The sequence below is a fragment of the Lycium barbarum genome, chromosome 12 (genome assembly GCF_019175385.1).
Source record: "Lycium barbarum isolate Lr01 chromosome 12, ASM1917538v2, whole genome shotgun sequence".
Lineage (NCBI taxonomy): Eukaryota > Viridiplantae > Streptophyta > Magnoliopsida > Solanales > Solanaceae > Lycium > Lycium barbarum.
Window position 1 is genome coordinate 29119681 of NC_083348.1, and position 12312 is coordinate 29131992.

General features: G+C 37.8%; 1 protein-coding gene across 1 annotated transcript; it reads right to left on the reverse strand.

Annotated features, from left to right (window-relative positions):
- Window positions 1-9802: 9802 nt before the first annotated feature.
- LOC132624177 (uncharacterized mitochondrial protein AtMg00860-like) lies at window positions 9803-11059 on the reverse strand. The gene is made up of 4 exons (XM_060338996.1): window positions 10988-11059; window positions 10816-10868; window positions 10055-10107; window positions 9803-9966 (listed from the first exon to the last, which is right to left on the reverse strand). Exons 1-4 carry the CDS (start codon window positions 11057-11059, stop codon window positions 9803-9805), a joined length of 342 nt encoding a protein of 113 aa, XP_060194979.1.
- Window positions 11060-12312: the final 1253 nt, after the last annotated feature.

Genomic DNA, 12312 nt, shown 5'->3' on the forward strand with positions numbered 1-12312 from the left:
GGTTGGGTCATGACATCATATATATTAATTGATGACTTAATTCTAAAACGAAACGAGCAGCATCTCCTCTATATCATTAGCATCTCCCAACTTGGTATATCATCCCAACCACAAATAAATCCCAAAAACACAGCATGCATGTCCATAACAACTTCATAATACTCTATAACGAGCGACAAGCTCGAATTACAATCCATGTACTCCATGGCACCTTTTCGTATGTTTTCTTCTTAACCTTAAAAATATTCTCAATATGATAAGGGCATCATTTACCACAAATCTCGGCTTTATATCATATATTTACAACAAGAAAAACATCACACAACTCCAACAATATCAATTGACAATTCTATTCGTAAGTTCGCGTTTATTTCATCAATTCTTATATCGATACTTGTATACAATTCTTTATTTTCGTATATACATAGTATAACAACAAGAAGGATAACAATAGCTACAGCAAATTTCATGATATTCCAGCTCACTAAATAATTTATAATAACCAACAAACAGTCCATATGGTAACAATAACCATTTATCCGATTTCCCGCAATTAATTTCGTAATTCTCGTCTAACAATTTAACTATGACCTGGACGAATTTAAATATATCTAGTAGAGGAGAATTCTTACCTCATATGCCAAGAAATAATCTCCTTCCACCTTACTTCACTTCGAAGAAAGCCCGGATCCAACAACACGACAAACGGAACAACGAGATGAAAGCGGAGAACAAAACCCGTAAGTTAGAACTTCACGTTACTGCCTGTTGATATTCCTCCATGTAAGAAAGAGCTGATCATGTACGTATACATGTAGTGCATTGATTATTCACATCTTAGTCTTGGTATCAATTTTATCCAATTCAACGCTATTTGAATTCTTAAATGCTATTCTATTTGTATGTATACAATTTTCCATAGTCTTTACTTTAAATGTGCTAACAGATTTGTAAGTATACAATTTGTCATGATATTTACTTTACATGTGTCATGTTAGCACTTCATATGCCATGACTCATTCTATTTGTTGTCCTTTAGTTTAATACGTGGCAAACTCATTTAAGTGGAAAACAATTGCTGTCCATGCAATATACATCCAACAGCCTTAATTAATGCAACAATTAATCCGTACTCTTCCAATTTATTCTATTATTTAATCAATTACCCACATAATTAATTTCTTGATCTCAATTCACTTAAATGGTGATTATTTTTAACATACTTTATATACTCATTACCATGACCGTGTAATATAACACTAGTCCATAACCTCATTTGCCATACATAAAATATTATTTTCAATCATTGTCGTCACATTTCTGTCTTAAATAATTTTGAGAATTCATCCCATGTATACACCTAGTTTTTTGATTTTCATGCTTGAAATGACCAAATCCTCCAGGCTCGAATAAATTTGCTCATTTTTTGCGGTTCAATTTCTTAGTCTAAAAATACGGGGTATTATAGCTTGGACCGTATTTCACTCAAATAAACGTTGAACCTTAATGAAAATTATTTTATCCAATTCACTTGACTTCTAATCCTTTCTATACATCTGTACCATCACTCTAACCACCTATGAGCTTGAGGGATAACCGTGCTTCCGTTACTAATGTCATTTAACTCGCATGCTTCCCAACGCACGAAAATACGGGATGTAACACCCTTCCCCCCTTTAGAACATTCGTCCTCGAATGTTAAATTAGTCCTGTATAAGTATACTGGTTATGGTGATCTTATGACGAATCAATTTCTCTTCTATCATGCCGTGTCTCTCCTTGCTTAACTTAATACCATTCCTCACATGACACCGGTTAATATTGGATTTCCGAAGAATGTGGTCATAATATAGCTACTTCCGTAATTGAGTGCAACTTAACCACTTTTGTCATAGTGTTCTTCGCCACAAATTCGTTGAGACCCATAGGTCATCTTACGCTTTAGCCCTTCTTAGTAATATAGCTCATAACTAATTCTTCTGTTACAATTCAAACTTAAAGTGCCCGTCCTTTTGTTCGTTCTCTTTAGCTTCACTGTGTTCTAGTAACCAGCTCGTTCTGATCGTTTTGCTTAAACCATTTCACAATTTTCCTTAATCCAACTTATAACACTGTAGGCACACTGTGTCATGTCATTTCTTGTCATAGTCCTTTCCCTTCCTTTATTCACCCTTTGATTTTCTCATACCCTACTGTAGGAGTTTTTTTTTTTTCTGTCCTTTCTCCTTTGCTACTTGTAATTCACAATATCATCAGCAAAAAACTCTATTGCCAATATCTTAGCCTCTATAGCATTACTATCCTTTATAATATCTCTTAAATTACTCGTTTCCATGCCCTTGTCGTATTTTTTTTTTATAAGCATCCACCTTCTGATTTCATATTATATAAAATCTTTACCAATAATTCTCAGCATGGGATCTCACTTGAAGTTTAAGTATTCACATTAAATATGTTGCAGTATCAGTTTATTTCATCTTACAATTGCATTCCTCTCATCCGCTTCCCCCCTTTAGGGTGTACCCACATCACTATCTATTTATATTCTATTCTATGTCCCCATTTCAAATTTTCAATTTCATATGATTCTTTTCCAATACATTTGGTATACTGCACCATATCCATGTCTTCCTTTGTATCATCTATATCTTAGATTACCCATGTATGAAACTCCAACACAATCACGAGGCGATGAGAACTCTCGATATATAGCACAAAATCTTATCTTATGGTTGGTACTCGAGTGATGTAATTAATGTAGCAATTTTTCCGAAGCCACATTCCGTTCATTCCAATCAGTAATTAGGTAGTGCTTATCGTCGTTTCAAATTCTCGATTCGGTAGCACTTATATTCCGATGATAAGTGTCGAACGTTCTCTTGTAATATTATCTTTATCCCGACCTATATCATCTGTTTCCTTTAATAAATTTACAATACATTATTTGTCACTCAAGCCTACAGTCCTTGTCTCTTAAGGATTTCACTACTTCTGAGGTGAAGTCGTATACACGCAGTACTCCTTTATGCCTTATGCTCTTTTACCCTTGTTGTGTACCCAACATTGACTTCTAACTTACTCAAAATCATATCAAATTCGTCTTAATAGTGGTCTTATCTTATCACCTTGTCGTCGTACTATACCTTTAAGTTCGTAACTATATATTTCCCTTTTATTTTACACTCGTATTCAATTGATTACGTCTATCTTGGGCGCTTTCTTTAGTATTCCTTTCCATTTCTCCGATCCATGTCCATCTTTTATTCTGTGCACGAGGAATCTCATGTCACCCCTATATCCTTCGGAAAACACTACTCCCGCATAATCCCTTTCTCTTTTTGAGAACGCATTTTGTTCGTCCCTATTTGTTCTTATCATACCAGTCATTTTTTGGCACTCATTCTGCTTCGTTGCTCATCTTTTTGTAGTTGGTCTTTCACACTCTGCCACTTATGTTGCTCGTGTTCTCGGCTATACATGTCGTAACCAATTACTGCACTGTTATCTCGCTCGCTTCCTTCTTATTTCCTTCTTTCAATTAACTCCTTCTTTTCTTGTGCTCGCTTTCATTTCCGTTATCGCATAATCTTTATACTGAACTTTCCCTATAGAATTTTATAAGTCTTTCTTATTTGTTCTATACCTTACCTTTCCATTTCACATTTGCCTTTATATTTTAGTCACATAAATTACGTCATATCTTTCAGTCACTTCCTCACTGGGCTTTACTCATTCTCATAACAATCCTCATCATATTCACATTATATCCTGTTCGTAATCAATCCTATAATGTAACACTCTCTCTCCTTTTTTTTTTACCGCTATTCACGATTCTGACTATGGTTTAATCACACTCTGTGGAGTAGGCGTACTTAACCTTTTACCCTTTCTGGTTAATCTTAACCTCAATACCTCACAAGCTATCTCATCAATACATTCATGTTTGTCGCAATTCTTCTTCCTCTGTACTCTTGTCTCAATCATACTGTTATTTCTTCTAACTATAAACTCATCGTAATTTATCCCTACTTATTCGTTCACTCGATACCTCAATAAAACGTTCTGTTAAGATTTTCCACCTTTTTCTAAATCATCCCTTAGTGTCACAAGCCCTTTCCAAATTATCCTAGCATTTCATCAACAACACATGAAACACATGATCTAAGACAGCCCACAAGTTTGAGTTTTCCTTCTACAAATTCCATCTCCAATTAGTTGATTAAGAACTAATAAATTCAAGGACATAAGGATATGATGAAACGTTACCTCAAGAACACGAGAACGCTCCAACTCCAAGATTACGTCAGCATGAAGCATCCTCCAAAACCACCACAAGAAGAAAAACTAGAATCCAAAGGCACCACGGGACTTCTAATGCTTGATTCACATAGTTTACCTTCAGATTTGTTCTTGGGTCATAAACGAACTATTTAGTTCATAAACTACTTGTTGTATGCTTTGTACTCTTCAAATAAAAGTGGAACTTAATTGTGGACGTTTTTGTTCTTCAATATGAGCCTCTTCTAAGGTAAAATGTGGCTGGAAGGTATTCTGGTCCGTTCAAATGAATTCTGAATTCGCTGCTCACATAGGCTTTTTCGAAGTAAAATATTTTCCAAATAAGAATGGTGCCCCTTACGGACGACATGGAGGGTATCTCTTAAAGCTTTAGTCTGACATAACAAATTTACCCTATAGGTATCGATTTTTAAGACATACTATGAACTTATATCTCATTCTCTTCGTTTTCCTATTTCTGGGAAAATTTGGGCAGAGTTTCCTCTGTACTTCTTACTATCCCAAAACCTGCACGCAGGAAATACCAACAATGCCTCACAGGGCCAACATATATACGCACATATCATTTCGTATCATAGCCACACAGGGGCTCCCAATTCCAAATATAAGTTACAAAGGTGTCAGGACTTACCTGTCATATCGTACCTCAGGACATAACTGACCCTTTAACGACCTGTCCTGTTATATCTTCGTATCTACCTTCTCTTTTATCCTTCAACTTTATATTTCGATCGTATTCCATTATTCTTACCTTATCTGACATACCTCCTTCTCACCATTTCTTACCTACGTGTTGTGTAGCTTCCAATGTCATCGGTCGCTTTCATCTGTTGATATCGTTCTTCAGCTGAAATCAAATGTTAGTAAAGGGAATTTCATTTCCTATGGCTGGGCTCTATCGCACGATCTTAGATATGAAAGAAAGGTAACATCCTAAATGTCCTATAGCTTCCTGTTTATAGGTGTGGTGCACAACACACCGATAAACAAGACTCTACTAGACACGGTCTGTAGACACTCCAAGGACGAACTGCTCTGATACCACTTTTGTCACGACCCAACCCCGTGGGCCGTGACTAGTGCCCGAGCTGGACACTCGTATGTACCTGTTAACTATAATCATCCACAACTAGCATAATATAGACTTATCAATACCAAGGCAAGACGTCGTGTCAAAACTGTCGCATTATTTAGACGTATCACAACAACCTGTCTCCTGGGGAGGTACAACTTTCAACAGACATTATAGTACAAAAGCCAACAAAGCTTTCATAATATATAAGGGAACATCCCCGCTATAAACGAGCCGACAAGGCTATCATAACACATTACTTCTCAAAACACACACACACACACACACACACACACACACACATATATATATATATATATATATATATATCTACGCTAGCCGACAAGGCCGCCACTACGAATGGGAACATCCCAAAACATAAGCCATATAGACACAACTGAACAACATCGATACACAACCCACACATATGTCTACAGACCTCTAAGAGTAACAACAGTATCATATGACGGGACAGGGCCCCGCCGTACCCCTGGATAAAATACATATACACCACAAGAGATTTTGTACCAAAATCTAGGCTCCGGAACAAGGGAGCTCTCCAAGATAGCTGAATAGGACTCCTAAGCTGGCGGGTTACCAACGTGAGCATCTGTACCTGCGGGCATGAACGCAGCCCCCTGAAGAAAGGGGGTCAGTACGGAATATGTACTGAGCATGTAAAGCATAAATACAATAAACAGGATTATACTGAAGTGAGGAGTACAGAAAACCAGCACAATAACCAGAAAACCACAAGGCTTACCTTTGAATCGTAAATCATGGTGTCAATATCAGACTTAACTCGTTATGAAACTTAATGTCACCATTAGAGAATCATCCTGTTCATATGCATATGTATAACGTGTCCCGGCCCTCTAGTGAGGGACTCGGCAAATAAAATCATATCATCATCATGTCTATATATATAACGTGTCCCAGCCCTCTAGTGAGGGACTCAGTTAATAATATCATCATGTGCCATCCTGGCCGCCATCCCCATATCATCATATCATCATGTCATCATATCATCATATACATATATATAACGTGTCCTGGCCCTCTAGTGAGAGACTCGGTGAATAATGCAGTGGATCTGTGCACGAAAATATGTCCTAGCCCGGGACTCAGTAAAAGATGTATTGAGGCATGCACGAGCAGAGTAGTGAGAAACCATATGCAAATTAAATCATATCTGAGACTCAATAGAACAATCAAAACGAATCATCATTTGAAAACCAAGAAAATAGTCATATCAAATACCTTTCGAATGTCGCTGTGGATTATATAAAAATAGAACCTCAAGGATTATATACACGTATCAAGACATAATAAAATAGTTTATGGAAATCAAGAACATTAGCCATCCTAGCGGCTCTTTGAATATCATTATTAACTATATTAAATAGCGTCTCAGGGATCATAGACAGATATCAAATCAATACGAGACAGCTTATGAAAGTTAAGGACATTAGTCATTATAGAGCCTTTAGGAATAGAGACTTATACATACGATTATACTATACAACATATAGAAAGCTTGAGGGCAGTGGCTTAACTACTTTAAAAGCTCTAACATCAAGAAGTGAATAAGAATCATGAATCATATTCGGAAGTTATGAAAGGAATTACCCCAAAGCTCATGTCATTCATCACTTACGTCTAGGACATGCCAAAAGAAAGAAGGGATGACTTTACATACCTCACGTCGTTCAAGAGCTCAGTGCATCCAAGAACCTCCATAATTAATATGATAAACCTATAATCGTAAGAATACGCACGTGACTTAAGAAGGCTTTCGTATATCATATATATTAATTGAGGACTTAATTCTAAAACGAAACGAGCAGCATCTCCTCTATATCATTAGCATCTCCCAACTTGGTATATCAGCCCAACAACAAATAAATCCCAAAAACACAGCATGTATGTCCATAACAACTTCATAATACTCTATAACGAGCGACAAACTCGAATTACAATCCATATACTCCATGGCACCTTTTCGTATGTTTTCTTCCTAACCTTAAAAATATTCTCAATATGATAAGGGCATCATTTACCACAAATCTCGGCTTTATATCATATATTTACAACAAGAAAAACAGCCCACAACTCCAACTATATCAATTGACAATTCTATTCGTAAGTTCGCGTTTATTTCATCAATTCCTATATCGATACTTGTATACACTTCTTTATTTTCGTATATACATAGTATAACAACAAGCAGGATAACTATAGCTACAGCAAATTTCACGATATTCCAGCTCACTAAATAATTTAATAACCAACAAACAGTCCATATGATAACAATAACCATTTATCCGATTTCCCGCAATTAATTTCGTAGTTCTCGTCTCACAATTTAACTATGACCTAGACGAATTTAAATATATCTAGTAGAGGAGAATTCTTACCTCATATGCCAAGAAATAATCTCCTTCCACCTTTACTTCACTTCGAAGAAAGCCCGGATCCAACAATACGACAAACGGAACAATGAGATGAAAGCGGAGAACAAAACCCGTAAGTTAGAACTTCACGTTACTGCCTGTTGATATTCCTCCTTGTAAGAAAGAGCTGATCATGTACGTATACATGTAGTGCATTGATTATTCACATCTTAGTCTTGGTATCAATTTTATCCTATTCAACGCTATTTGAATTCTTAAATGCTATTCTATTTGTACGTATACAATTTGCCATAGTCTTTACTTTAAATGTACTAACAGATTTGTAAGTATACAATTTGTCATGATATTTACTTTACATGTGTCATGTTAGCACTTCATATGCCATGACTCATTCTAGTTGTTGTCCTTTAGTTCAATACGTGGCAAACTCATTTAAGTGGAAAACAATGGTTGTCCGTGCAATATACATCCAACAGCCTTAATCAATGCAACAATTAATCCGTACTCTTCCACTTTATTCTATTATTTAATCAATTACCCACATAATTAATTTCTTGATCTCACATCACTTAAATGGTGATTATTTTTAACATACTTTATATACTCATTACCATGACCGTGTAATATAACACTAGTCTATAACCTCATTTGCCATACATAAAATATTATTTTCAATCATTGTCGTCACATTTTTGTCTTAAATAATTTTGAGAATTCATCCCATGTATACACCAAGTTCTTTGATTTTCATGCTTGAAATGACCAAATCCTCCGGGCTCGAATAAATTTGCTCATTTGTTGCGGTTCAATTTCTTAGTCTAAAAATACGGGGTATTATAGCTTGGACCGTATTTCACTCAAATAAACGTTGAACCTTAATGAAAATTATTTTATCCAATTCACTTGACTTCTAATCCTTTCTATACATCTGTACCATCACTCTAACCACCTATGAGCTTGAGGGATAACCGTGCTTCCGTTACTAATGTCATTTAACTCGCACGCTTCCCAATGCACGAAAATACGGGATGTTACAGTTAATCGCCTCATTTTTTCAAGTCGGAATCTCTATATCCTGCAACAATCCACCTGGCTTCTTATGCTCAACTTTTACCTGCTAACAATTAGGGCATTGGGCTACGAACTTTGCTATATCCTTCTTCATACCATTCCACCAATAAAACTCTCTGATATCATAGTACATATTCATCGACCTTGGAAAAATAGAATAGCGGGAATAATGAGCTTTTGCCATAATCTGTTGACGTAACCCTGCAACACTCGAAACACACAATCTACCTCGATACCTCAAGACCCCATCTCTATAAATCTCAAAGGGTGACTTATTCTTTTTTTGTGGGGTTGTCTCCCCTTATCGAATCAAAAAAGGATCCTCATACTAGTGTTCCTTAACCTCAACTACTAATGATAATGTCGCTGTATCCTGAACTATAACTCCCGGATCACCTGTGTCCAATAATCGAACTCCTAGGTTGGTTAACTGATGAAGCTCATGAGCTAGCTCTCTTTTCTCTGCTCGCAAGTAAGACAAACTACCCATAGATCTATGGCTAAGGGCATCGGCTACTACATTTGTCTTCCCTAGATGGCATAAAATATCATCATAATCTTTCAACAGCTCCAACCATTGCCTCTGACGCAAATTCAATTATTTCTGCTTAAAGATGTACTGAAGACTCTAATGATCCATATAAACATCAACGTGAACACCATATAAATAATGACTTCAAACCTTAAGTGCATGAATCACCGCAGCTAACTCCAAATCATGGGTCGAATAATTCTTCTCATGCTTCCTCAGCTACCTCGAAGCATAAGCAATAACCTTACCGTGCTGCATGAACACACAACCTAATCCGACGCCCGAGGCATCAAAATAGATAGCATAGCCCTCTGATCCCTCTGGAAGTATCAAAATCGGTGCTGAAGTCAGTCTGTTCTTCAATTCCTGAAAATTTTGCTCACAAGCGTTTGTCCACTGGAACTTAGCTGCCTTCTACGTCAATTTCGCCAATGGCGCTGAAATAGAGGAGAAGCTCTCTACAAATCTTTTGTAATATCCTGCCAACCCCAGAAAACTATGAACCTCCATCAGTATCATGGGCTTAGGCAAAGTCTTCACAGCCTTTATTTTCTGAGTGTCAACCCAGGTTCCTTCATCTGATACAATATGTCCAAGAAAAGTCACGGAGTTTAATTAGAACTCACATTTGGAGAACTTCGCATACAACTTCTTATCCTGAAGAACCTGAGCACATCATGTAAATGATCTGCATGCTCGGTTTCTGATCAAGAGTAAAACTAGAATATCATCGATAAATACAATCACAAACTGATCTAAGAAGGGTCTGAATACATGGTTCATCAAATCCATAAATACTGCTGGCACATTTTTCAATGCAAAAGACATCACAAGAAACTCAAAGTGACCATATCTGGTCCTGAATACCGTCTTCGGAGTGTCTTTCTCTCTGACCCTGACTTGATGACAACCTGACCTCAAGTCTATCTTTGAAAAATATCTAGTACCCTGCAACTGAACAAATAAGTCATCAATTCTCGGGAGTGGATACTTTTTCTTTATCATCACCTTATTCAGCTGTCTGTAATCTATACACATTCGCAAGGAGCCATTTTTCTTCCTAACCAATAACACTGGTGCTCCCCACGGTGACGTACTAGGCCTAATAAAGCCCTTCTCGAGCAAATCTTTTAACAACTCCTTTAGTTTCTTTAGCTTAGCAAGGGACATCCTATAAAGGGGAATAGATATCGGCTGAGTATCTGGTAGCACATCAATAGCAAGGTCAATCCCTCGCTTAGGAGAAATGCCTAGAAGTTCGTCTAGAAATATAACTGGGAATTCATTAACTACCAGAACAGACTGAAGGATCGGTGGTTCTGCTTCTGCATCTCAGACTCGAACAATGCGATAAACACAACTATTTGCGATCATCTTCTTTGCCTTGAGATAGGAAATAGACCTACCTCTCGGCGAAGCCGTATTACCTTTCCATTCCAGTACTCGCTCTTCTAGAAACTGAAATCGGACCATTGTTGTTCTGCAATCAATGTTAGCATAACAAGAAGCCAACCAGTCCATACCCATAATAACATCAAACTCCACCATGTCTAACTCAATCAAGTTTGCTACGGTATGAAGATTTGAAATTATAACTACACAGTTCCTGTATACTCGTCTAGCTGTCATCGGATCATCAACAGGTGTAGACACCTCAAAAGGCCTGATCATTTTAGGTTCTATCCCAAACATGCCAGCAATAAAGGAGTGACGTACAATAAAGTAGATCTTGGGTCTATAAATTCATACACATCATGGGAGGAGACTGATAATATATCTGTAATAACATCAGCCGATGACTCAAGATCCTGACGACCAACTAATGCATAGATGCGGTTCTGAGGTCCGCTCGAACTGGATGATCCACCTCTAAGCCTTGACCCATAAGGTTTACCGATAATGAAGAACTAGTTGCAGATCCTGTTGGCTATACTACACCTCCACTACATCTCAACGAACAATCTCGTATAATGCGGCTCGGCTGACCACAGGTATAACACGCATCTAATCCCAAACGACACTATTCTCCAAGTAACTTACCACACTAAGCGCAACGTGGTAGAGATGGCCTCATCTGGCTAGAATCACCTCTGAATTAGGAACTAAAAGCCCTGGAGCTCTTACCTAGCCTAGAATAAGTGGGTCTATCAGACCTCAATCCTGGGAACTGTGATGGTGCACTAGCCGCTGAATAGGCTGAACGCCTAGGAAACTGCTATCTATGACCACCCCGGTACACACCAAAGACCTAGAAGATCTAGCTTTCTTGCTCTGACCCCTATCACGCTCTTAATCAGCTTGTTTATGATGCTTCCGCTCCTCTAAACCCTAAGCATACGCTTGAATACGAAAGATATTCATACCATCCTAAAGTGAGGCTGTCATCTCAACTATAATCATGGGAGCATACCTGGTTAGTGAGTTAAAGAGAAGACTATACTCCCGCACACTCATATTCCCCTGGCGTAAATTCAGAAATCTATCAAATCAAGCCTATCGGGCCACCGCTGGCAAGTAATGTTTAAGGAAGGCCTTAGTGTACTCCTGCCATACTGCTGGAGGTGCATTAGCCCCTCTAGACAACTCTCAAGTCTCATACCACTGGACAGCAACATCTCGCAAATGATAGGAAGCCAACTCTACTGACACAATATCAGAAGCATGCATTACAATCATTGTCCTCAGCATGTGATCTATAAAATTCTACGGCTCATTATGGTGTTTTGACCCAAAAATTAATGGGGGGTCCATACTAATAAAGTCTCAAACCCTAGCACTAACAGTCATGTCAACATAACCAGTACCCGTGCCCTGGCGTGGAGCCTGAGCGGCCACTAACTGAGTCTATAACTGAATAGCATCTTACATCTCCTTGCCTGATGCATCATATAGAGGAACTGGGGGTACTGTAGCTACAGCCCCTC

Bases quoted from the DNA above. Each gene is read 5' to 3' on its own strand.
- LOC132624177 (XM_060338996.1), bottom strand. From the start codon at position 11,059: ATGATCAGGCCTTTTGAGGTGTCTACACCTGTTGATGATCCGATGACA. The intron at 10,108-10,815 runs GTAATACGGCTT...ATGATATTCTAG, and splicing joins GCGAGTACTGGAATGGAAAG to TTTTACTCTTGATCAGAAAC. The intron at 9,967-10,054 runs GTTCTTCAGGAT...ATATTGTATCAG, and splicing joins CATTTACATGATGTGCTCAG to ATGAAGGAACCTGGGTTGAC.